This window comes from Diabrotica virgifera, chromosome 3 (assembly GCF_917563875.1).
Source record: "Diabrotica virgifera virgifera chromosome 3, PGI_DIABVI_V3a".
NCBI classification, from domain to species: Eukaryota; Metazoa; Arthropoda; class Insecta; order Coleoptera; family Chrysomelidae; genus Diabrotica; species Diabrotica virgifera.
Window position 1 is genome coordinate 226,040,305 of NC_065445.1, and position 27,945 is coordinate 226,068,249.

Sequence of the window (27,945 nt, forward strand, 5' to 3'; positions counted from 1 at the left end):
GCTAGTACGTCGAGCTAATGTTTGCGCAAAGTGAAATCTCAAACAATCATGTTGGTCAAGTGACTTGGCAGACTTCAGTTGACCAAGTTTTCGTTCTATAGTTTCGTGAAAAGTTTTCGTTCTATATTGACTCCCCTATGAGAGAACTTTTTAAAAACCGCCTTTTAATTTGACGTTTATTTGACATTTTTTATTGAACAAATTAAAAGAATAGAATATTACGGTAAATAGAATTTATGGAACAATTTCTCTCTAACCGTCGCCGTCGCTTCAAAGCATAAGGTAACGAAGGGGAAGGAGGAATGTCGCGTATCTCAAGAAACTGTTCCATTGTATTCATAATAGTTACCAATGGTACGTATTTGTATAAATTTTCACAACCCTTATAGTACCTATATCATATTAAATTTATAAGCTGACCTGATTTTATATTGTCGCTCAAAAAATATGTTCACAACTATAAAATTGTAACTTGATGCCAAAGGTTGTAAACAAAGTACCTTCGTGGTCTAAAAGTTTTGGGAGGTATTCATTTCTCTACTGAAAAATCAGACCTATTCAAATTAAGTCGAAGAATTCATTACCAAAGTATAATGCTAAAGAATCAGTAGGGCCATTCCGCGAAAATCCTTTTACGCCAGTCAATGGGAGCAAGAATAGACCTCCGAATTCTATCCTACTGCATGGATTTTAATGAAATTTTGGGCCTATCCTCTACTTATCTCCCATTTCAAAGTCTATCCTATGCCAATGTATGCTTTTATCTTGGGGGTGGTTCCCACCCCTTCTTAGATTTGGAATTTTTTTTGGTTAAAATTACCACGGAATTCGCTAGACTGTTTTGAAAATTATATATTTTTTTTAAACTCAATGATCGTGGTTGAAAATTGGCCATTTTCATTGAAACATAACTTTTCGGACGGTTTTTTGCGAATACCTTAAAAACTATGCAGCTACCTAAAAAACTATATTAAACATTTTTGGGGGCTATATAAAAAAACGACACTTGCCTCCATAAATCTACTTATAATACAAAAAGAGATATGGTAGGTGAAAATAGTTTGTTTTTTGTCGATTTTAGGTATATAATGCTACAAATACCTTTTGTAGTGCTTAAAAGGACTTTTAAAATGAGCTATATTAAGGGAAAACTAAGCGAGATATGCTGCAAACAAAATTAGTAACTAATGCATTTTAAGAAAAAATGAGAAGTAATTTTAACCCCCATCCATCAAAATGTAAATGCATCGCTTTTCTTCCACAATACCTTTTATTATAGCCTTGTTTCTATGTTCAAAAAGCTGGACGGGTTTCAAATGAATGGTTTTTGAAAAAAAAAATCAAATTATAGAGAGCATTTTTAAATTTTCTTAAGAATCATCCTTTTTCTCCATATAGTTTGAAAATGATAAGAGATACAGTAATGAAAAATAAAAAAGGAATTTTTATCTGAAAAAGCCCTACATTTTTGAGTGGTATCTTTTTTTGTATCTCTTATCTTTTTCGAGTTACATGAAGGAAAAGGAAGATTTTTAAGAAAATTTAAAAATGCGCTCTAAAATTTAATCTTATTATTTTCAAAAACCATTTAATTTAATCCAGTCTAACTCTTTGAACATAGAAATAACACTATTCGCGGTGTGCAAGTACTTGGAAGGGAAACGAGAAACGACCGTGCGCGAGTCGCGGAGAAATATTGCAACTATCTTAAATAATTCATATTGTCAATTGAAATTGTCAAATTGACGTATATTTCATACCGTCTGTCATTGACGCAGAAAAATTATATATTGCTCCACAATATTGATATGATATGCAATTATAATATAAAGGTAAATTTAATTAATTGTATTTTGCTTGCAGTACTGCATTTTAATAACTAATTTTATTTACTACATACAATTGTTTACGTTTGCTAAACATAACCTGCATCTTATTTTTTCTTCTTATTATTTTTTTGGCCAAAATCTAATATAATTGGCCAATATAATTAAAAGTGCGAATAAAAGTACAGAGCGTAGAAATAGAGGTCGCTTTGCTGAACTTGCACGGTCCCAATAGTAAAAAGTATTGTAGAAGGAAAACGATGTATTTCAATTCTGATGGATGAGGCGTTAAATATACTTCTCATTTTTTTTTAAATTACATTAGTTACATCATTACATTAGTACATCAATTTTTTGCAGAATATCTCGCTTAGTTTGAATGCAATAGACATCTAGTATTGCTCATTTTAAAGGTCTTTTCAAGCGCTACAAAAGTTATTAGTATCATTATACACCTAAAATTGACAGTTTCTCTGTTATTTTAAGTTGAATACAACGATTTAAGCATGCAGCAAAAAAGAACAAATTCTTCTTACCTACCATGTCCCTCTTTGTATTTTAACTAGAAGATTTATTTATAAAGGAACGAATCTCTTTGTTTTCTTGTAAGCTACAAAAATATGTTATATAGTTTTTTTTAGTTAGATGCATAGCTTTTAAAGTATTCGCAAAAATCCGTCCGAAAAGGTGTCATTTTTGAATGAAAATGACCAATTTTCAACCACGAATAACTCAAAAAGTATTGAGTTTTCAAAAAATAAATAAAATAACAGTTTTTGCTTAAAATTAGGTTATCTAGCCTTTTCCGTGGCTATTTTAACCAAAACATTTTTCACCCCCGAGAAGGGGTGGGAACCACCCCCAAGATAAAGGCTCAAACGGCATAGGGTAGACTTAGTTTCTTGAGCTATTCCCTACTTACTGTGAAAATATCAAGTAAATCGATGTGGTACTATGGAATTCGGAGCCAAATACCCTCATTAACTGCCCTATTGTTCTCTCTGTTCCATTTTGGTGACGGCGCGGCGCACCAAAAATTTTAGTCCTTTGGGCAGATAAATGACAACTAACGGCATCCTATGTTTGCCCTGATTTGTTGCTATCGTCGCGCATTTGCCGTGATTAATCGTTATCATCGCGGATTCAAAATTTTCTCTCAATAATGGATTTCAAAATTGGAAGCGTCAATTAACTGATTTTTTATCATTAAACTGTGGCATTACATTAAATGGTACTGCGTTGACAGTCAACACAAAATAGCTTTTTCATTAGGTGTCAACACTAGATTTAATGTTTGAAAATCGAATTAGCACTAACAGTTCAACATATTATTTTTCTCAACATATTTTGTCGACTGACAAGAGACAGTAGGAAAAATTAGAAGGTAAAGGCATCTGCACTAGCTTGAATAAGTTCTGAAACGTAGCCAATACATACTATACGATGACACGTATTTTTCGTAAAGCTAGTTGTAGATTTAGTTCAGTTTTTTTTATCCATTCTTTAGAATTTTACCTTATTTCCTTTTACTGGTTTTAGACAGACAACTTATTACCCCACTAAAGGAAGCAAGGCGATTTATGGTTGACTGTTTTAAAGCAGTGGGATCTAATCAAACCCATGCTGAAATAGTATCAGATAATTTGCTGGAAGCTGATTACAGGGGACACTATACCCATGGAATGAACAGATTAGGTAAATATTCCAGCATATACTGTTATTAGGCGTCAATGCCCTTCCAGCAGGGATCTATGGAGGAGTATCACCAAGCCCTAAGCCATATCCCTTGCCGTACTGCTCCTCCATAGACCGATCGGCGATCATATGCGTTAAATCACGGAGATCACGGCGTTAAATATGACACACTGTATATTGCCAATTTGATAATTTATTGCAACTAATATAGTCGTATTTTTAATAGATTCAAAACATAAATTCAATATAGTGACTAATTTACTAATTTTATCATCTTCTTCTTTAAGTTCCATCTTCTTTCGAAGGTTGGAAATCATCATAGCAATGCGGACCCTGTTGACTGCCGCTCTAAATAGCTCTGCACTACTGCATTCGAACCATTCCCCTAAGTTTTTAAGCCAGGATGTTCTTCGTCTTCCCACATTTCGCTTTCCTCGGATTTTGCCTTGCATAACAAGTTGTAATAATGAGTATTTTTGCCCTCTCATCACATGTCCCAAGTACTAAAATTTTCGTCTTTTGATAGTTAGTATTATTTCCGGTTGATTTCCTATCTTTCTAGTTACTTCCACGTTCGACATTCTTTGAATCCATGATATTCGTAGGATTCTTCTGTAACACCAAAATTCAAAGGCGGCCAACTTATTCCAATGGACTTGTTTCAACGTCCACGCTTCCAAGCCGTAAAGAAGAGTAGAGAACACGTAACATCGAAGCATCCTTAGACGTAGTTCTAACCTTATATCCCGACAACAAAGAAACTTTTTAAGTTTAATGAATGATGCACGTGCTATTTCAATACGTGTCTTAATTTCTTTGGTTTGGCCTACATTTGATGTTATCCATGTTCCTAAGTATTTGTAGTTATCCACACTCTCAATCACAGTATCTTCAATAGTTAATTGGATGTTTACTTGTGCTGATTTAGTTATGATTTAGACTTAGGCAAATATGCAAATAGAAACATATGAAATATGCGCATAAATATGCAGCATTTTCCACAAAAATATGCATGTTTATCTAGAAGATATGCATATAAAATTTAAAAAAAAATAAATACGTACAGTAAATCCTGTGTTACCGGCCACCTGTACTAACGGCCAGTTTAAAAATTCCCCAAACCAATTATATGTACATTACAAAAACTGTCAATACCGGCCACCTTTCTATATCGACCAATTACTCTTTCATTTTTAGTGGCCGTTACTGACAGGTTTTACTGTATATATAAATAACTAAGAAAGTAGTATCCATTTTATTTACAAAAATATTTAAAATATTTTAATTATGTTATAATTTACAGTAATTAACATTTATTTATTTTACAAACTAAGCTTAGGTATTTAACTATTTAAGTATTTAACAAATAAATGTTACTTTGAATTGTGCTAACACTAAATGATTAACGGCTGTTTAAAATTTTCTAACAAAAATTATTAGGTCTGGATCCCGCGTATGAAAAAAAAGTTGATTAATAGCAAGCTGAAAATTTGTTAATAGGTTAAGGGTGTCTAGTCGGATAAACTTTGATATATGGGAACACTGGAACAGGGACAATTTTAATTGTGGAACAAGTTAAAAATTTGGAACAGTCAGACCACGAAAACGGCATATTTATTTTGTGCGACAGAATAAACTTAAACTCTCCGAACAAAGATTAAACTCTCATGCGAAAATCAGACTGCTATTTACCACCTGTCATAATTCCTGTCATTTGACATATTCTACATGTTCCACTCATTAAAACGCCCATTTGGTGATAAATAGCAGTCTGATTTTTGCATGAGAGTTTAATCTCTGTTCGGAGAGTTTAAGTCTGTTCTGTCGGACAAAATACATGCGCCGTTTTCGTGGTCTGACCGTTCCAAATTTTTAACCTGTTCCACAATTAAAACTTCCCCTGTTCCAGTGTTCCCATATATCAAAGTTTGTCAGACTAGACACCCTTAAGCTATTAACAAATTTTCAGCTTGCTATTAATCAACTTTTTTTTCATACGCGGGATCCAGACTTATATGGTTTCAGAGTAGGTACATATTTTAATATATTTGTACATGAAAAAACTTCTTTCCACATGAACTGATGTAGTCCTGTCGCCAGGGGGGGTACAACGGCCTCGTTAATTCAGATGGACTTACCCAAGTTTTTTTTATGTATTTTGACCCGTAGAACACGAATTTTTTGGGTAACAGTTGATCCGGATGTCGATAAGATTGTTATAGACCAAGAACTTGAGGAATCAAATAACAGCGATTTTTGGCAAAACAAAACAATATTTTGTATTTTTTGGGTCATTTTAAGCAAAAAATATTTCTACAAGTTTTTTAGTAGGATGCACAGTTTTCGAGATAAACGCGGTTGAACTTTCAAAAAATCGAAAAACTGCAATTTTTAAACCCGAATAACTTTTGATTAAAAAATAAAATAGCAATTCTGCTTAGCGCCTTTGAAAGTTCAAGTCAAATTATGTCGGTTTTGATTATTTGCATTGCTAAAAATTTATTGTGTTATTGTTAAACAAAGCTACAAACAACTAGTGCGTGAGTGATGTTTCTATGATTTCTCATTTAAAATCGAACGAGTAGGTAGAATAGGTACTAGTGCAATCAAGACTATTTCTACGTTACATGCGTTAAAACACATGTAAAAGCACGGGAAACCCTACGTGTTTATAGCTTTGTTAAACAATAAAAAAATAAATTTTTACCAATGGAAATAATCAAAACCGATATAATTTGACTTAAACTTTTAAATGCGGTAAGCAGACTTGCTATTTTATTTTTTAATCAAAAGTTATTCGGGTTCAAAAATTGCAATTTTTCGATTTTTTTAAAGTTCAACCGCGTTTATCTCGAAAACTGTGCATCCTACGAAAAAACTTGTAGAAATATTTTTTACTTAAAATGGCCCAAAAAATACAAAATAGTGTTTTGTTTTGCCAAAAATCGCTGTTATTTGATTCCTCAAGTTCTTGGTCTATAACAATCTTCTCGACATCCGGATCAACTGTTACCCAAAAAATTCGTGTTCTACGGGTCAAAATACATAAAAAAAACTTGAGTAAGTCCATCTGAATTAACGAGGCCGTTGTACCCCCCCTGGCGACAGGACTAATGTAACTGGGGCATTTTCCAAATACCTATACGGTAATCTTTGCTTTTAAATTAAATGGTTCCTAAAAATGTCCCACCTAGGGCTTGAACTAAGTACTCCAGAAAGGACCTGGTAACTATTTGCATAGCAATTAAAATCAGGAATCTTGAAAATATCAAGATAATATGACTATGAAAGCAGGAAGATCCCCCAAATATTTACAGGAGATTCTTGGCTTTTCTCTCTTTATCTAAGAAAAAATACTATGAGCCTAAATTAGGAGCACGCAACTAAAGGCTATTGTACAAGAAAACACAGCGTTTATTTTCGGCAGTTTAAAGTTGCAATTCACAGTAATATTACAAGGACAGGTGTTACCGGTATCAATTTTACAATATAATAATTGATTTCTAAAACTGACCATCCCAATAAAAATTTTTACCTAGAGGTATAAAATAGCAGATTATGGAACCCTTATTCAAGGACAAAATTACAATAAATATCTAGAAATATTGAAACAAAATTCGGATTTCCAAGCTCTTAGCTGATTTTATTTCTGAATATATCTATACAGCTGATGAAATTTCAAGTTATATGCACTTTATGCATACTTTTATAGAAATATGCAAAATTTTACATTTTTGCATATTTTATGCATAATATGCAAAATATGCAATTTGCATATTGGCCTAAGTCTAGCTTATGATCATGCATTTAGTTTTCTTTAAATTCATCTTCAGTCCGTACTCATGACAGCGTTCATTAAGGCGTTGCATAACTTTCTGTAAATCATTGTTGTTATCTGTTATTATTATTGTATCGTCTGCAAAACGTAAGTTGTTCAAAACTTCTCCATTGATAGATATACCTTCTATTGAATTTAAGAGCGCTTCTTGAAATACCGCTTCACTGTAGACATTGAAAAGTAGTGGAGACAGCACGCAACCCTGACGGACTCCTCTCTGTATTTTGATATCTTGGGTGTCCTGGTTGTCAACTCTTACCTTGGCAGTTTGATTCCAATATATATTAGATATAATTTTCATGTCACGACTGTCAATATTTTTGCTTTTTAATATATCTATAAGCTTTTTATGTTGAACTTTATCAAATGCCTTTTCAAAGTCTACAAAACATAAGTACATATCCTGATTCATGTCCATGCATCTCTGGGTCAGCACATTCAAGCCGAACAAAGCATCTCGCGTGCTCATACCATTTCTAAAGCCAAATTGTGTGTCACTGATTTCATATTCGAGAGTTTTAACAATTCTACTGTGTATTATTTTCAAAAATGTTGTAAGTGTGTGACTCATTAAAGATATTGTTCTGTGATCCGAGCAGGTTGTTGCACTTGACTTTTTGGGAATTGCTACAAAGGTCGATTGCAGCCATTGTTTGGGGATTGTGGCAGTCTGATATATTAGATTAAAGAGTTCAACCATTACATCAATACCATCTTCATCAATTTTATCATAAAATGTTTAAATTGATTGCATTGAAGTATTGAACCAATTAATGTGTAATAATATAATATTATTATAATGTCATTGAAATCATTTCCAACTTCCCAGGGCTTAACGCTAATTTGGACTCGCCCAAGACTCGTTGCCTAATAGACGGAGAGGCAGTGGTGAAAAATCTATTTGAATTTACTAAAGCTAAATTTTTCACAGTTGATTACTGTGATTGTGTAGAGAAACATACTGCGGTCGGTCAAGCGAAACGTAGAACAGGGGTTACTGAGAGGGTATCAAAGTTGCTTTCCTACGAAGGTAATTATTTCCATTTACTAAGGCTGAAAATCAGTACACAGATTCTAAATTAAATATAAATAAAAGTTATTATAGTCGGTCAGCTGTATGACGGGACAGAGCCGGTCGGTCGGCCCCAATAGTCGATTGAGGAAATGAAGCATTTTGGCTCGCAATTTTTTCGTCCAGCACGGATTTACTTGAAATTTTCACAGAAGGTAGGGAATAGTCCAAGGATCATTTTCTTTATCATGCCGCTATCATACGCTAAAACCTTGGGGGTGGTTATTTTTGATTATATTTACGTATATTATACAATCTTGAAGTTTGGCACATTCCTCCCCACTCACCCTGTATATTAGTAGTAGTAATTGCACGAGAACTCTAAAATTATCGATATAATAATTTGAGATGTCGAATGTATATCGCTGAGATTATTTCATGAACAAAACTGTTTTTTAAATCATTTTTTTAACTAATATTTTATTGATATCTTCGCCTGAATATTTGCTAAATCTGTTCTTGGTGTTCTCTTTGACAAGTTGTAAAATATGAATGTTTGTCATTAATGTCACTAAATGTTCATTTTTTTTTTGTAGCAACGAAGGGCATCTGACGTAATACTTGACGACAGGATATTATAAAAAATGATCGGCTATAATATCACAAGAGAGTGAGAATAAATTGAAAATAATGCGACAGTTTTTCAAAAATTTGTTGTCTGGCAATAGATACGAGAGCCCGCAGGGCTCGAGTGGCTATTGCCCAATGACAACAAATTTGAGTAAAAATGAAGCACTATTTTCTTATTTATTCTTACTGTCGTGTGACATTCGTAAGATTATTTTTTAATAGGTATATTATGGATATATTCTTAAATGTGACAGTTGTCAAAACTAGGAACTGGTTGCCATTAAACAGAAAAAATATACTTAAAAAAATTCTATCGGCAATTTTCTACAGTAAATAATTCTCAGTATAATTTTGTTGATTGGACAGAATTAAACACGTGATCAAATATCTTACTATCCGATTGGAAGTTAAAATCATTAAAAATAATCGCTGTAATTTTTATTTCTCTAGCTTTCTATTGGCCAAAATCTCTATGAATGGAATAATCAATTTGATAAGTTATTGCAAAATATGTAGTCGTATTTTTAATACATTCAAACAAATAAATCTAATTATAGAGCCCCCGCCTATATTTATTTGTATAATTTAAATAATGATCAACTTATATTATAGTCGAGAAAATGAAGCATTTTGGCTCGCAATTTTTTCGTCCAGCATGGATTTACTTGAAATTTTCACAGAAGGTAGGGAATAGTCCAAGGATCATTTTCTATATCATGCCGCTGTACGCTAAAACCTTGGGGGTGGTTGCCACCCCATCTCGGGGGCGGGAATTTTTTATTACATTTTAGCTATGTAAATCGATGTAAAAAGTGATTATAAGAAAAAATGTTTTTTACATTTTCTTCGTGAAACTAATATTTTTCGAGTTATTCGCGCTTGAAAGTAACAGTTTTTCGATGAAAAAATTGACTTTTTTAGAGGGTTTTTTGAGAATACTTCGAAAAATATGCATTTAATCAAAATAACTGTAGATATCAAAATTGTATCTTTTAGTAACACAAACCCAATTATTTTTCTGCAATATCGCTAAGTCCAGTACAAACCGAGATACGGCATGTTAAAAGTTAGCTTTTTTCGTCAAATGCATAATTTGAAATATTCAAAGTAAAATAACGGAAAAACTTTGCATTTTTCGAGGAAAGCTTAAATAACATTTTTTCAAGTATACAGTTAAGCCTTTCAAAAAAAGTAAAAAAAGTTTCTAGTCTGAAAAGTAAGCGACTTATGATTAAAAAAAGTCGGTACCTGCTTTTCTCTATGAAAAAATCAGTGAAAACAACCCCCTAACTACCCTCCTGATTAAAAATTGGTCTTAACCTTTCTGTAATTCCTTTTATATTTTTATTATCAATACATCCAAGAAGCTTAACGTATTAAAAATGCCTAGTTTTAGAAAAATTGCAGTTTAAAAAAAATAAATTTTTTGGAATTTCCCATTTTTCACCTTTTACTTCAAAATATCTCCGAAAATACTGGAGATACGAAAAAAATGATAAATTACCAAATTGTAGCTACTTTAATACCTAAAATTTCCTTGTGCATAGATTTTAATTACAGTGAACAGTTAGCGAGATATAGCTGTTTAAAACCTCTATTTACGAGCAAACACCCCCTTATTCGAGCACTTTAAACCCACCCTAATTAAAAACTGAGGGATCTTACGGAATTTAGTTGACACAGTCTTATAACTCTTCAAAAATTCTACAAAGTTAGTTTTGAAAAAGCTTTCACCGCCAAAAATAAACGAGCTATGTTTATAAAACGAATTTTTTTTTGAAAAATTCGGATAGTCCGCTTATGGATAATTTTCAATGTATATATAATACCACAGAACCGGTTCGTATACTGGAAGATGACTAAAAACTATTTGTATTTGTACATATTTGTAAATTCGTATTTTTGTGTAAATAAATGTTTTTGTAATTCTTTAATTCTTTTTTTTTTCTGTATAGACCTATTAAGATATCTACATACTTATAACAACTGTAATGTTATTAAGGGTGGTTTTTAAGGGTTGAAGTATTATGATATTATATCCTAAAGTATAAAACAATCATTATTTAACCAATCAGAACCAAATTTTATCCATATTAATGTATAAAATATTTTTATATAATTTTTGACAATAAGGGGTTGTTTACACCCCTAAAAATAATCAACGCCCTTAAGCATGATATAGAATATGAAGTACAGGGTGAGATGATCCTAATCCCAAATTTTTATGTAAATCGATGCAAGCCGAAATTATTCTTTTAGGATAAGTAATTTTTTTATATATAGCTCCAACAAGGGTGGTTTTAAGGGTTGAAATATTATGATAGTATATCTTAAAGCATAAAACATTCATCATGTAACTAATAAGAACCAAATGTTGACAATATTAAAGTTTAAAATGTTATTTTATAATTTTTTACAACTAGGGGTAGTTTTCACCCTTACAAAACCAAAAGCGTACAACGGCTCAATATAAAAAATAAACTAGAGGGTGTAATGAGCCAAATCCCAAATTTTTGTACAAATCGATGCTGGATGAAAAAATTGCGAGGTTTTGCCATTTTTTCAGCTTCATTTCCTCTATTAATATTATTTTCAAACTATTATGTATTATCAATTTGATAATTTATTGCAATAAATATAGTCGTATTTTTAATAGATTCTAACAAATTCAAACAAATAAATCTAATGATAGAGTGCCGCCTACCGTTAAGCAACGAGTCTTCCGAGACTGACCGAGTGCGAATTAGCGTTAAGCTGTCCCGAGATTCATCTCGAGACAGTTCCTTCCGCACAGATATTAAAAATTCTACCTCTGCCATTTAAAATGACGACAAAAAATACACAAAAAAGATACTATTTAAAAGTTGGCCAAATCATATTATCGTAACCTAAAAATTCTCAGGGCTTAACGCTAATTCGCACTCGGTCACTCTCGGAAGACTAATTGCTTAACAGTAGGCGGGCGCTCTATCATTAGATTTATTTGTTTAAATTTGTTAGAATCTATTAAAAATACGACTATATTATTGTCGCAATAAATTATCAAATTGATAATACATAATTGTTTGAATATAATATTAACGTAAGTTGATCATTATTTAAATTATACAAATAAATGTAGGCTCTATCATTAGATTTATTTGTTTGAATGTATTTGAATGTATTAAAAATACGACTACATATTTTGCAATAATTTATCAAATTGATTATTTCATTCATAGAGATTTTGACATGATTTTTTCGTTCTTTCCGCTCAGATATTAAAAATTCTGCCTCTGCCATTAAAAACAACGGCAAAAAATACACAAAAAATACTATTTAAAAGTTGGCCAAATCATATTATAATAACCTAAATTTTTTTTTGAAAATTTCAAAATTTTTTTGTGGTCTCAATTTTCAATATAAAAATTTGAAAAAAATCAGGCTGTTTTGTACTCAAATGATACATCTTGAATTTTTCAAATTTTTTAAAGCAAAATTGCACTCAAAAAAAATAAAATATTTATATCCTTTATTGAAAACACAACTAGCAGGGCTGATCGGTGCGGGGGCATTTTTGACCAGCTTATCCCGCTATAGCATTTAGCAAATATTGTGGAAAAATCTTTTGAAATATGAAAATGAATACGTAATATTCATATTAGCTCTTCTCTAGCTGGAATATATTTACGCAACTCATTTTTACGGCGTTTAGCGGTTTTGTATTTTTGTTTTCCACATTTTTTATTTTAGAAACCTACATTAACTGTTTACAACACGGACTTGTAAGTCCCAATGCCGTGCCTACAATAGATAAAGAAACAGAGGCCACTGCTTTAGTCAATGGAAATAATGGCTTTGGTGCTGTTGTTGGTCAATATTGTATGAATTTGGCTATAGAAAAGGCTAAAAACACTGGAATAGGATTAGTTGTGTGTCATGGTAAGTAACATATTTTTTTTCTAAATGTAACACTAATTAAAAAAAAATGAATTTTAACATTCACCATATAGCTTTATATAGACGATATAGAAATTATGAAAACACTAATCTTGAAAAAAAAGAGTTGAGATAATAAAAAATTTAGTTAAATTTTAAAAACAATTAAATATTTTAATAATTTTTTCTTCTTTTACAATCAGATGCGACGGCACTACTTTTCAATATTAGTGGTTCGTGAGAACTTTGTATAAAACCCTCTCCTTTTTTTAAACACCTACAAGAAATCCTGTGCCCCTAATAAAAATCAAGAACTTACTTATTGAGAATTTAGATATTTCGGATTGGTTCACCCGAAGTCCCATTTACCGAAAATGTTCGTCACATATCTCTGTAACCAAAGTAGTTAGAGACGTAATTTTTTTATTTAAAACTAGATGTATTGCTTAGTTCTGCGTAGACTTTTGTAAAGTTAGAGTGAAAACAATATTTATTGAAAAAGGGTGTGAAAAATTTTTCAAATACTTTTACAAAATGAAACCCAAAAAGTTTGGATTTTATATTTTATTTTACTTGTTTTTACACATGTTAAATAAAACTTTATGAGCAACTTGATATATCTATCTACAACTACTACTGTAAAAATTTGGACCTTCTATATCAAAGGATCCAGAAATATTTGACATCAAAAGTTAAAAAACCTAGTATTCGGGAAGTCACAAAAACATAAAACACTCTAATAGGCTATAAAAAAAGCTGCCGGTAAACGATAAGTTGAGTGAAGACGCTCAAAAAACAAATAATTTTGTAACCATGGATATTTTCTACTATAATATGTTATATATCGTTGAAAACAGAAGATTTCCGAGAATAATTTTCAATCATAACCAAAAAATTTAAAAATTAAATTTTTGGACTCTGGACGCCCTTAATAGTAGAATAAAATAGTAGAATAGTACAGCGGAAAAACGAAGCGAAGATGCATGACAGGAGAAAAGGATCCTAAAAGATCCAAAACTCGCCCAAAAAGGGCGAGAAAACTCTATGTCACTGACATGCGGAAATAATTTAAAAAATTATTTTGGTCATTTCTTAAATCTCCAAAAGGTGTATGATATAAACCTACTTTTCTATTCTTCCATTGATTGGATGCACCCAATGTAGGCGATTACGTCTCTGTTTTGAAATATGAATACGGCAATAAATTAACCATAAAGCCAAAATTTCTGCCCGATTCATTCTACGCCCTGTGCTTTCTACGACAATAAGATGAATATTGTCGTAAAGTGTGAAAGTCCAATGAGCACGTCAAACGGTCGTACGACCGTTTGTCGTGACGACCAAAGTCGTAAAGTATGAAATAGGCCTTAGTGGGTATCGGTATACGTGCTCTTCCAACATGAATTATGTTCGTTTAGTTGGAAAAAGAAAAAACTTCTGTTGGAGTGAAAGAAAAGAAAACGATAAACTCCAACAGATCTAAGGAAAAGAAAAGAAATTAATGTGTCTAATGGGACATAAATGAATGGCTTCAACGTGGAGAAGCCGAAGTAGGAAAATACTACTTTGTGCAGTAGTACTTGTATGGGGGGAATAATGATAAGATGATGTTGAGAAAAGGGGAATTAAAAGGGATAGAAGTAGAAGTATGAAGAGACAGAGGCAAACTGAATGGAGTTGGCTAGCAAGAGATGCAAGAGAACAACTTGACACTCAAGGATGGATACGGCTCGTTTGCATGCCTGTCGAAGAACAGTAGGTCAAAACAGATAATGATGACTAGCAAAGGTAAATACTGAGATAAGAATAATGTTCTGAAAATAAATAAAGATGAATAATTGCTAAAGAAGAACAAATTAAATAAAACTAACACATCATGGGCGCCAGGAAAATGGTCTTCGATCACTTTCCCAGGTATCTTACACTGCTGTCAAATATTAAATATAATAAATCAGTAAATGTGAACATAAAGAAATAATAAAAATGATATACAAAATGAATTAACATTCATTAAAAATAACTACTAGATTTTTGACAATCTCTTTAAGCAAGAAACCCATTATGAACGCCCGGCATGGCACAGCCCGGCACGGCACAGCACAGGCCGGCACGTCCAAAAACCCATTTGTAACGGCCGGCACGGCACGGCACCGGAAAAATGATCATATATTTTAAAAACTATCGTAAAATAAAAGTTTTTAAAAGACATAAACTACACAATTTTAATGAATATGCATCATGTTAAAAAAACGAATTCATGGTTAAAAGATAATGTACGTACCTGTCCATTGATCAAAATTTTCGGATATTTGTACCCATGTATTGTCCTTTTTCTTACTATCATCATAACTTGAGTCCGATGCATCATACAAAAATGGGTATTCTCTGACACTCTCAATGAAAAGTTCTTCCATATTATTGTATTTCAAAAGAAACAACGCGCTTTTCAATTAAAAAATCAGCAATATATCTGCTTATTACCAACAATTATGACGCACTGGCGCCGACTGGCCGTTCAGGCCGTTCGACTTCAACGGATTTTATTCTCCTCGGAGAATTTTGGCCGTTCCGTTTGCGTGCTGGCCTGTGCCGGGCCGAACCGGCCGCTCATAATGGATTACGTTGCATTTAAAACTATACAAATGAATTTGGACTGTCTTGTGCCGGGCCGGGCTGTGCCGTGCCGGCCGTTCATAATGGGTTTCTTGCTTTAACAATGAATGTAATGTGACTCTAACATGACAAAAGTTATCGTTAAACATGATATACAATATAACAACAGTCCTGTTATATGTATGTACAAAATTTTATACCTCTTACTTATACATAGGGTACAACTCACATGAGACTTCTACCAAATGATTATAGTACGCTTGCTACGTACCACTAAATTGAAACCGGCAAAGATGAAAATAATACAACTAAATAGGCACAAGCCTGACTAAGAGAAAATACAATAATGAATTAAGCAAAATTAATGAATAAAAGTTATAGAAATGAAGTTAAGATAAATACCGAAAAGACGAATTAACCGAATAAATGGTAAACAAGCAAGTAATATTACACAATAAATATCAAACTAATAATAAAGTATAAAACCTAAGTTTGTTTAGGCTAATTCCCCTGCAAAAGAACTTACCGTGGATCGTAAATAAGTTGGGAACCTAATACATTAATATACAAATATGTCATATAAAAGAAAAAAGGGTAAGCTAAATCTAAAAACAAACAATTAATAAACATAATGGATTAAGCCAAAAGTCTGGAATATAGAACACAATAGTTACTCAACATCCACACACACTTAAATGTTCCCAAACAAATCTCTTCATCGAACGACTTCCAGATAAAATTCGATGCTGCAATCCATAAAATGAGCAGACGGAGAGTGCTAACCTGTCCTATCCGCAGGTGCAGGTGAAACGATGACAGAAAATGGGACTGAAACGCCCAAAGTGTGTTTTTCAAATGACATACTCCCATGATGACTTGAATGTGGCTGTAATGGTTTCCTTATGTGGTCAAAGGGCTACGAATTCACATGATGGTTTCCTCCAAAGGCTAAAAAACATTCCCAGTTTTATTTCCCATATAAACATGAGCAAAAAGTAAAGAGAAGAAATAAATGAGAAAACTTTTTTTAAGAAGAAATGATACTGAAAAAGTGACCATTTAAATGGAACAAAAGCTAATCTCAGGTAACCTTGAACTATTTTGGGTGTGAAGACATGAACAAATAATGACATTGAATTTGAAATTGGAACATACAATATGATTTATCTGAGAGAATATGAGATTAATATAATAATAGCCATCTACATACATTTTATATACCTTCATGAAATGGTATGAAACCAGGCAAAAGATATTTATTTGACAATTTATAAAAATATTTAATGCTCAGTCAGTTTAAAACCTACAGCGAAGTACAGTGAAACCTCGATAAGTCGGATTAATCGGGACCGCGGCCGATCCGGGTTATCGAAAATCCGGGTTAGCCGGAGAATATGGTAAAAATTAGTAAAATAAATATTTTTAATAGGAAAATACACATTACAATTGCTAAAACATGAAATATTTATGCACAGTACATCTAAATTACGTACAGTGGTATACACTATGGTTTATTTCTTGGTAAAAAACTCAGTCAAAGTGAAAAAATGTTTGTTTTGTCTGATGAAAATCGGTCCGGGTTAGCCGGATTTCCGGGTTATCGGGGGCCGACTTATCGGGGTCCCACTGTAATGATAATTATTTTCAATATTAATTTGAGGACTTCAGAAATATTTGGTTATGTAAAAACCAAAAACATGTTAATATACCTATAATTTCCCTTGAATGAATATTACATAAAAATCGAAATAATCTACATAAACTTCACCTAATAGATTGACTAAGAAAGTTTAACAATGGGACTAATATTTTTATATTTCATAAGAAAAAGAAATCCCAAGGCTAACAAAAAATAATTATAAAAAAACCCTCACCGAATGATTCCTAATCAGGCTCCAAGAGGAGTTGTGTCACACACATGTCTCCCTACTCCAGAAAACCATTGGTGGTAACTTTTAACTTTTAAATTGATGCTGAATACAATAAGTTGGATGGAAATCATCCGCCATTTTATGGTACCAACCAACCTCACATACAGCCACCAGCCAAGTTCCGATAATTCCTCTTTCGTTCAAAGAGGAGAACGTCAAACGACCACGCAACCCGAATTAAACGTCAAGGAACGATTCACCAAGTATGTTCCGTAGACGATGAAGTGTGCCGTCACGTAAGTAGTCCTTTACGAGGACTTAGGAAATTAGAGAAATTTAATTAAGCGATCAAAAGAAAATAATTTTAAAAATAAGTTCAGGAGTTCAAAATTGATTTAGTAACGTATCAGACCGTTACAGTATCGGCATTCGTGACAAGAAAAAGTATTCCTATAACCGCGATATTCTAATAACCGATCACTGGTGTCTAGTAGAAACGTTTAGGGACCTCAAATTTCTATTCCTTAAAGCGAAATATTCCTACAACCGGTATTCTAATAAGCGGGTTGGTCTGTACTTATATGCAGAAACGCAATTATTAATTTCAATTAAAATTTGCGACAGAAATGAACAAAATATTCATTTATGTGGCTTCATTAGTATAAGTAATGTACAAAGAAGACGTCCAAGTGTCAGCAAATTTTTAAGGTAACACTTGCAATTAAATACATAGTAAGGCTTTTTAACAAGAAAGGAAATATATTTTAAGGAAATGCAAGTATCTCAAGCAGCTTTTATTAATTTACATGGAATTACAAATCTAAAACTGATAAGTCGTAAAAAATATCTCAAAGATAAAGGAGATCTACAAGATAACAGGGGAAAGTATACAAACCATCATCATAAGGTTACTGAAGAAATTTTGGTCAAAACCCATATTCAAATCTCTAGATTTAAAAGTCGAAACTCACGTTACAGACTTTAACTAGAACTGGACTTAGATCGATCTCTGCATACATTTTTACAACACTACCATTCTATAAATTTTTCATTTGTATAATTCAGAATTAATATTTACAAACTGATTTTGTTAATATAACTAATATCTATTACAATGAGTTTTGATAAAATAATCGTTTTATTTTTCATCGCCACTCATTTAAAACGTTTTAATCTTAAATTAGCAATATCTCAAAACTATTTAAATGTGATTTATATCGTTTTCCCCTTATATTCTTCTACTTTTACTGTTGCATACTTGACCAATATTGCTAATAAGTTCACATTATTAACCGATGACTTGTATGCATACAGATCAGAAATATATTTCCAATTCATTTTTTTAATTATTAATTTTAACTTTCTACTTTAACTTTTTGTTTTTGTAAATTTTTGTTTTCCTTAGCTTCAAATCATTATGGAATGGCTGGAATGTATGCTTTGCAAGCCATTAAAAAAGGATTCATAGGATTTAGTGCAACTAACTCTCCATGTTTGATGGTTCCAACCAGAGCAAAAAAGGTAAGAAAATAAGAAAAGATTAGTTCTCTAACTATCTATTAGATTATTAACTTCTTCTTTTTGCAGTGCCTAGACGGTTTGGATGTTAGCGACCATCATGACAATATGTACTTTGCACACTGCTGCTCTAAAAAGGTTTGTGGTTGTTGTGCTAAATCACGTACATGGTTTTTTATACTTTATGGTAAAGCGTCGTAAAGTATAAAAAAAGTTTAAAAAACTAGTAAAGTATACTTTGTATACTTTATTTTTTTTAATACTTTACTTTAATATGAACCACGATTTTTCGGCCAGGAAATCCTTCGCCTACCTGGTTCTCGTTTTCCTTCTGCTTTTTCTTGCAAGATTAGTTGCAGCAGTCCATATCTTTCGCTGACTTACTAATTGACTTCTTATTTTTGCAGTACCGCCTCTTATAGAAGGTTGGCTACCATCACAGCAATTTTAACTTTGTTGGCTGCAGCTTTGAACAATTATATTGAACTGCACCCGCACCACTCCCTTAAATTTCGCAACCAGGAAATCCTCCTACGTTCCACATTTCTCTTTCCCGAGATTTTCCTTGGATTATGAGTCTTTGCAGGGAGTACTTTTCCCCTCTGACCATGTGGCCTAGATATTCCAGTTTTCTTGTTAATATGATTTTAATGACTTCGTATTCCTTATATCCTTATATCAAAACATCTTGATTTGTTATGCTCTCTGTCCATGGTATTTTCCACATTCTCCTGTAGGACCACATCTCGAATGCCTCAATGTTTTTGATGTTTATCTTTTTTAATGTCCAAGCCGTACATCAGAACGGAGAAAACATAGCACCTTAACTAATTGACTTACTAATTAGCAATTTTGTTTTAGTCGGCTTTGGGAACAAATCCAATGGGATTCGGAGTCCCTGCGAAAGATGGGGATAGCTTTGTCCTAGATATGGCAACGACCGTGGCTGCTTTAGGAAAGGTAAGAAAATACTCTTATGTGAAACGGACAATTCATCCCTAGAAACGTTAAACACTTTTCTTAATGATATATAAGACAGCGGCAGAATTCCGGAAAATTGGTTACAATCAACTTCCGTAGCCATACCTAAAACCCAAACACTAAATTGTGTGACTAACATAGACTAATCTGCCTAATTAATCATATCACCAAAGTCTTTACCAAAATCATATATACAGTACGTAAATCGTTCAGCTGGCCTAGGGAATATACATACATTAAGAGAATTGTGGCAACTGCGCTAACCTTTGTTAGTTGAAGCTTCTGTTCGAGTACGTCTTTGGTGCAATAGAGCTGTTAGAACGAATACAATGAGTGAGCTTTGAAGCAAGGCTGTCCATAAATACATCAAAAACCAAGTTTACGATTAATGAGTTAATAATTTTTTCTTTAATTTTTTAAATATTTTTTATTTAAAAACTAATTTCAATCTAAACAGACCCCCTCCGTGGCTCAGTAGTAAGAGCGCCTACCTATGGATCGAAAAATCCGAAAAGGTCGTGAGTTCGAATCTCACCAGGGTCAGAAATTTTTCGTTTATTATAAATTAATAAATGAAAATAGTTTCTGTCCTTGTGGGATCGGTATTCGCCGGAGGGACCGTAGACGTTCGGATACAATTAGCGTCTCTTTGCATAGACAATGGCGTCGACTTTGCAAAGTAACAAGACACTTACTCAGCACACACACTACACATTACTCCCCTGAGTTAGTGGTAAGTTATAGTCTAAAAAACAATTTAGTCCTGTCGCCAGGAGGGTACAACGGCCTCCTAAATTCAGATGGACTTACCCAAGTGTTTTTTATGTATTTTGACCCGTAGAACACGAATTTTTTGGGTAACAGTTGATCCGGATGTCGATAAGATTCTTATAAACAAAGAACTTGAGGAATTACATAACAGCGATTTTTCGCAAAACAAAACATTTTTTTGTATTTTTTGGGTGATTCTCAGCAAAACATGGTCTTACAAGTTTTTCCGTAGGATGCATAGTTTTCGAGATAAACGCGGTTAAACTTTCAAAAAATTGAAAAAGTGCAATTTGTGAACCCGAATAACTTTTGATTACAAAATAAAATAGCAATTCTGCTTACTGCATTTGAAAGTTCACGTCAAATTCTATCGGTGTTGATTATATGAATTGCTAAAAATTAAGTTTTTATTTGTTAAACAAAGCCATAAACACATAGTGTTTCCCGTGCCCAATGCATGCATTTTAATGTACGTAATCTACGTAGACATTGTCTGTATGCGCGCCTACTCGTTCGATTTCAATTGAGAAATGCATTGAAAACATCATTCAATCACTATGTGTTTATAGCTTTGTTTAATAATAAAAAAATTACTTTTTAGCAATGGATGTAATGCAAACCGATAGAATTTCTCTTGAACTTTCAAATGCATTAAACAGAATTGCTATTCTATTTGTCAATCAAAAGTTATTTGGGTTCAAAAATTGCAATTTTTCGATTTTTTGAAAGAATAGCCAACGTCCTCAACGGACAAGGCACATGAAGAAGAAGATGTTAGGTACTAATAGGTAATACCCAACCTCCGATTGGGAGGCGGCACTTAAAGAAAAAGAAGATAAATAGCGTTAAATAAAAAAAACAAAATTTATATTTTTTTGTGTAATAATTTGTATAAATGCTTATTTTAGATTGAAATACAACGTAGAAAGGGGAAACCAATTCCACCAGGATGGGCTTTAAATAAAGAAGGCAAAGTTGAAACAGATGCCGATATCGCATTTCAGGATAAGTTACTGGTTCCTCTTGGAGGAGAAGAAATAAACGCTGGGTATAAAGGATATGGTTTGGCTGTAGTCGTGGATGTATTATCCGGAATTTTATCAGGTATAAAATTACTTTATTCGCTTTTTTATACATGGTATTGAAATAACATGTGAAAAAAATTGCATAATACTTTACTATTAGTCTAATTGACTATATTCCGTCAATAAAAAATCAATGATATAGAAACTGAAAATTTTACAGAAAAAGGGAATGTTTTTAACACATTTGCCGCCGATAACGCGTCAGCGCGTGATATGGTTACTTCAGTCAAATGCCGTTCATACACCAGCGAGTGATATGCTTACTTCAGTCAGGTGCCGTTCAAAAGAATGGTTCCTAGTCGAGTTCCATTCTTTTAGATAGACACCGAATGGATTAATATAAATATAAATAAATTTTATTTATTTTTATTTCCAGGATCAAATTATGGTCCAAAAGTACCAAACTTTGGCACATTAGAAAATATAGGACATGCCTTTATAGCGATTAATCCAAAAGTGTTCGCACCTGGAGTAGAAAATAGAATGAGTGACTTGATGAATCACTTACGAAATATGGAACCTGTAAGTTAGCATTAAGTATATTGTTGGCACTGCGTATATTCTAAACCAGAGCTGTTCAACTTCAACTAGTTTGGAGGCCTCTATGTAAGAAAACAAGAATGTGAGGGCCGCATTATATGCGACTTGGTAAATGATTTGTGATAAATACGGCATCTAGCCTTTATTTGTAGAAAAAAGTGATCATAGCCGCATATCACTCCACTCCTGGCTCTCGTATCTATTACGTTTCTTGCCGCTCTTCTGTCTTTTTGTCTATTATGGTCTATCTGGTTGGTTATTTGACCATTCGGTTGAGTGAACCACACTCCTAATTCTTCGACTATTTAGATTGGCCAATAGTGTTGTTCTTTGGGGCAACTGTCCTGTGTTTTATTTAATTGAAAATTATAGTTTAATAAAACTGATAATATAATATGAGAGAAGTATAATTCTGATTATTTCATTCATAGGAGATTCTGACCAATAGAAAGCTACATAAATCTAAATTAAATCGATTATTTTTTAATGATTTTAACTTCCAATCTTATAGTAAGATATTTGATCACGTGTTTAATTCTGTCCAATCAGATTAAAATTACACTGAGAATTATCTACTGTAGAAAATTACCGATAGAATTTTTTTAAGTAGATTGCTTCTGTTTAATGGCAACCAGTTTCCTAGTTTTGACAACTGTCACATTTAAGAAAATATCCATTATACAGGGTGTTTCATTAATAATTGTCCATATAGTAACTGGAGAAACCTGGAGGACAAAATATGAAGATTTAACCCAAAACACTTAAATAAAATGTGGTTTCTTACTGAGTTACAGGATGTTTTATCTAAAAATTTAAAAAATATTTTTGCTCAGCATCTTAAAACTATTCGACGTATCCTTTTCATAATTGGCAGAAAGTGCGACTACTATACACCCTACTAAACTATGATAAACTAACGTTTTTAGCTACTACCAGAGGCGTACGACAGGGGAGAGTGAATGGTTGACCCTTCTCAAATTCTACGCCACTGGTGGAATTATTATTTTAGTACCATTTTTAGATTCTACACTACTTTCTACGTAAATAATATACTCCTCATTGGTAACGATATAGTCCTTAGTTTTCGAGATATTTGAAGTTAAATATGAAACGGCACAGTCATTTTGATTCATTTATGATATTGATTCATATGATTAAAATTTAAAAATTATTTATACCCAGTACTTTAAAACTATTTGGCGTATCCTTATCATACTTGGCAGAAAGTGTAGGTACTGTATACCCTACTAAATTAAGATAAATAAACGTTTCTAGCTACTACCAGAGGCGTACGACAGGGGATAGTGGCTGGCTGACCCTTCCCAAATTCTACACCACTGACGAAATTGCTATTTTAGTGTAACTTTTTGATTTGCTAATACTTTTTATGTAAATAATATACTCTTCATTCGTAACGATAAAGTGGTTAGTTTTCGAGATATTTGAAACTAAAAATAAAGCGACACAATACATTAATCAAAATAACCGTCTCGTTTTATTTTCAACTTCAAATATCTCGAAAACTAATGACTTTATCGTTACGAACGAAGAGTATATTATTATCATAGAAAGTATTTGAGAATCCAAAAATTGAAGTAAAATATCAATTCCGCCAGTGGCGTAAAATTTGGAAAGGGTCAACCATTCACTTTCCCCCGTCGTACGCCTCTGGTAATAGACAGAAACTTTTGTTTAACATAATTTAGTAGTTTGTACAGTACATATACTTCCTGCAAAATACGAAAAGGATACGTCGAATAGTTTTAAAATGCTGAGCAAAAATAGTTTTTAAATTTTTAGATAAAACGGCCTGTAACTTAGTAAGGAACCACATTTTATTTAAGTGTTTTAGGTTATATCTTCTTATTTGTGCTAAGGTTTCTCCAGTTACTATATGGACAATTATTAATGAAACACCCTGTATACGTATTAAAAAATAATCTTACGAATATCATACGACAGTAAGAATAAATAAGAAAATAATGCTTCATTTTTACTCAAATTTGTTGTCATTGGGCAATAGCCACTCGAGCCTTGCGGGCTCTCGTGTCTATTGCCAGACAACAAATTTTCGAAAAACTGTCGCATTATTTTCAATTTATTGTCACTCTCTTGTGATATTATACCCGATAATTTTTGATAATTTCCCGTCGTCAAGTATATCACGTCAGATGCCCTTCGTTGCTACGAAAAAATACATTCACTGACATTAATAACAATTAATATTTTAAAAATTATAAAAGTGATGACTTTCAACCGTCAAATTAATATTTATAACAATTGTGTGTTTAGTTGTACTAATTTGTACTTACATAAATAAATTACAATAAAATTTTGGTGTTGAACATGAACAGTTTTATTCATGAAATAATCGCAACAAATTACACGCGATCTCTAAAATTAATATAGAATTTTAGAGCTCTTGTGTAATTACTACTGATAATAGTTTAAAAAAATTGGTATATTTCCTTTTTTATTCATGCCTCGACAACTAAACTAATGGCCATTAGCATGGTACGGTTGATTCGGCAATGAGATAGTGCAATGTGTAGTGTGTGTGTTGAGTAAATGTCTTGTTACATAGTAAGGTCGAGCGTCTGTGGACCGCCGATGAGTACCGTTCCCACAAGGACATAAATTATTATTCTCATTTATTAATTTTTAATAAATGGAAAACTTCCTACCCAGCTGAGATTTTAACTCATAACCCTTTGATCGAAAAGTAGACTCTCTTACCACTGAGCCACATTAAGGGTAAACTTGGTATTAAACCACTATGTATTTTTTAAATAAAAATTACTCTCATTTTTCTTTAATTAAAGGATACATAATATTTATTTCCTTTAGTCAACTACTTTCTTATGATTTTTGAAGTTATACTCCTTTAGGCGCGATTTCATTGAGGGTGAAATTTTATTAATCTGCACGCATGCGCACACAGGCAGTATGGAGTTCGTTACTAAATGTTTTAATTTATGTATTTATCGGTCCAGAAAAGGTGTGGAAAGAATATGTTAGTGTTTTTAAATATATTTTTCTACAAACGTGTAAAAAATGCAATTTATAGCATTCCATATGAGCGTTAAAAATGATACTTTAAAGCACCGGTGCTTTAAACATTTTAAGAAACTGCAGTTAAAAGTGAATTGTCAAATTGTGAAACTTCAAAATATTTATATTTCATTTATTAACATTAATTGATATTAATAATACAACTTGCGAAATTTGAAAAAGGTGGTTTAAAAGGTTTTTTAAAATTTAATTTAAACTGTACTGCATTTTTAACACGTTTGTAGAAAAAAACTATTAAAATTTGTTAGAATATACAAAAATAAAAGTAGATGGTATTCTGATTTACCTACGTATTGACAGTATAGGCAGTTTTGATGTAATGTCAAGAAAAATATAAAAATGGAATGTCAGTCAAGTTCAAGTAAAAGTTTTTGTAGGTATTGTCCTGTAATTGAGAATGAATAAATTATATGATATCAACAATTATAATTTGTATGAAAATAAGACGTTTGTAGAAAAAATATTGTATGATATAGGTACGTGTTAAAAAGTACATTTTTAAGACACTAATGTGAATTGCAGAATAAGCGAAGCGAATCTTTCACACGAAACTTACATGCCTTAAAATTGTACTTTTAACAATTATATCATAAATAACTGTTATATAATTTTTGTGTATTTGGACTTGTCTACCTCGGGAATAAGATAATAAGTAATATTTAACCTTTAACTACACCCGCTGGCGTATTCTGTACGCTAGATATAAGAATTCTACTGCAAATATATTTAAAAATTTTATTTTTGACCTTGTTTATCTCTATCACTGGAGTGTGCTTTACAATTTGGTCTTAGTTTCGTTATAATCGGCGTTGTGGGAAGATCGTAATTTACAGTTTATTATTTCTTGTTTCCGGTGGTGGACAATATACGCCACGATTATATTAATATAAGTAGTATTATAAGTACATATTTCAATTATTTTTTAGTCAATATGGTACAAAATATATTTTTCTTTATAAACAATACTTTTTCTTCTGTAAAAAATCACATTTCAAAAAAATTTTTATTAGTAATTTTATTTATCATGGAATTCAGTTATTCCATGATTCCAGTTATAAATCCCAATTGGCTTACTGAGAAGGAACTCCAAGTATTCACTGATGCCGAATAAGGTTTATACAAACAACTAAGTGTATTTTTTCAAAAAAAAACAAACAAATCCGCTGTTTTTAAGTGTATTTTCTTGTGGCGTATAAAGTACGCCACGCGTGTAGTTATGTTATAACTTGATGCGCGGGTAGTTAAAGGTTAAATACATATTTTATAATTCACTTCGTCTGTTTGTCACTATGTCTGAGAAATCGTGTAGCCCGGCTAATCAAAAGGGTATAGCTCTGTGGAAGAGCGTTGGACTGGAGATCAAGAGGACCCCGGTTCGAATCCTAGTGTTTTCTAATCTTTTTTTAATTTTTGGTATTGTTTATATTTATTATATTTTAACATATTTTATTTATTATAAAAATGTTTGGAAAGTAGTAAATAAAAATTAATTTAATGTTTAAATAAAATACAAATAAACTGTCCGAAAGTATATTTATTTCATTGAAATCATATTTAGAAGTATAACTTCTTACGTGCGTACAAAGTACACACACATTCTTTTTTTTTATTTCCCCGTTTCACATCTGCCACATATTATGTCGCAATGTGTTTCTTCTTCTTCTTATTAGGCCATCTTCTAACGAACGTTGGCGATCACTTCTTTAAACGCTTCCCTATCTTTTGCAACGTGAAATATCTGTTCAACACTGAGGTTAGTCCAATCTCTGATAATCCTCAACCAAGATTTCTTCCCGATCTTTATTTTCCTCCAACTCTTCCTGGCAAGATGACGTGTAATGTATTTCACTCACTTTAATTTGTTATGTATCTATTTCAGGTAGATCCAAATCTACCAGTGTTAGTCGCAGGCGATCCGTCAAGGAAGAATATGGAAAAAGTTCAGAAAGATGGAGGTTTATCCTACGTCCAAAATCAACACGATACGAATAAAAAGCTTGCTCAAAGTCTAAATGTTTCACCAATGAAATCGATTTTAATAATAGGACATACATAAGACATACATATTATTCAATTGATGCTTTAAAAGATATTGCACCATCACTTAGGCGATAATAAAATGCTTCCCTCTATTTTCTTTCATTTTGATTTTCAAAATGCAACAAAACTGTTTTTTATAAACTGTGAGATTTGTCTTTCGAAAGTGGTGAACAACAGGTGAGAAATTAACGAAAAAATCAAAATTGACGTCATATAAGACGATTAAAAAACACTTTAAATCCACGTGTGCCGGCTTTAGTTGATATAAGTTAAGGCATGTGTCATTCCTGGACATGACAAATGACAACACGTACTCTTTTTTTTATGAAGTATTAGGTACTATTATTTGACTTAACATCAAAATACCGAAATAGTTATATAATCTGTAGTTAAAGAACAAAATTTGAATGGTTGAATAGTAAAATTAATGTTGTTCTGAAACTATTTCGTTGTAACATTTTTATAATTAACTATTTAGATGGGAAATAAGCCACAATTAAATTGAAAAAAATAATTTTATTAAGGTTTTGACATC

The 27,945-nt window shown here is 32.2% G+C and overlaps 1 protein-coding gene across 3 annotated transcripts; it reads left to right on the forward strand.

Annotated features, from left to right (window-relative positions):
- The first annotated feature begins 205 nt into the window (after positions 1-205).
- Positions 206-27,484, forward strand: LOC114330532 (uncharacterized oxidoreductase YjmC-like). 3 transcript variants are annotated; one of them, XM_050645883.1, is made up of 9 exons: positions 206-354; positions 3,366-3,521; positions 12,734-12,922; positions 18,809-18,924; positions 18,991-19,059; positions 19,783-19,881; positions 21,582-21,777; positions 22,135-22,280; positions 27,250-27,482. In XM_050645883.1, exons 1-9 carry the CDS (start codon positions 303-305, stop codon positions 27,424-27,426), a joined length of 1,200 nt encoding a protein of 399 aa, XP_050501840.1. In that variant the 5' UTR covers positions 206-302; the 3' UTR covers positions 27,427-27,482. The 3 variants fall into 3 exon arrangements, with proteins under 3 accessions (XP_050501840.1, XP_050501841.1, XP_028135688.2); XM_050645884.1 differs by lacking the exon at positions 22,135-22,280 and having other exon boundaries at positions 27,250-27,484; XM_028279887.2 differs by lacking the exon at positions 18,991-19,059 and having other exon boundaries at positions 27,250-27,479.
- The last annotated feature ends 461 nt before the right edge of the window (positions 27,485-27,945 follow it).

Bases quoted from the DNA above. Each gene is read 5' to 3' on its own strand.
- LOC114330532 (XM_050645883.1), top strand. From the start codon at position 303: ATGTCGCGTATCTCAAGAAACTGTTCCATTGTATTCATAATAGTTACC. The intron at 18,925-18,990 runs GTAAGAAAATAA...TTCTTTTTGCAG, and splicing joins TTCCAACCAGAGCAAAAAAG to TGCCTAGACGGTTTGGATGT. The intron at 19,060-19,782 runs GTTTGTGGTTGT...ATTTTGTTTTAG, and splicing joins CACACTGCTGCTCTAAAAAG to TCGGCTTTGGGAACAAATCC.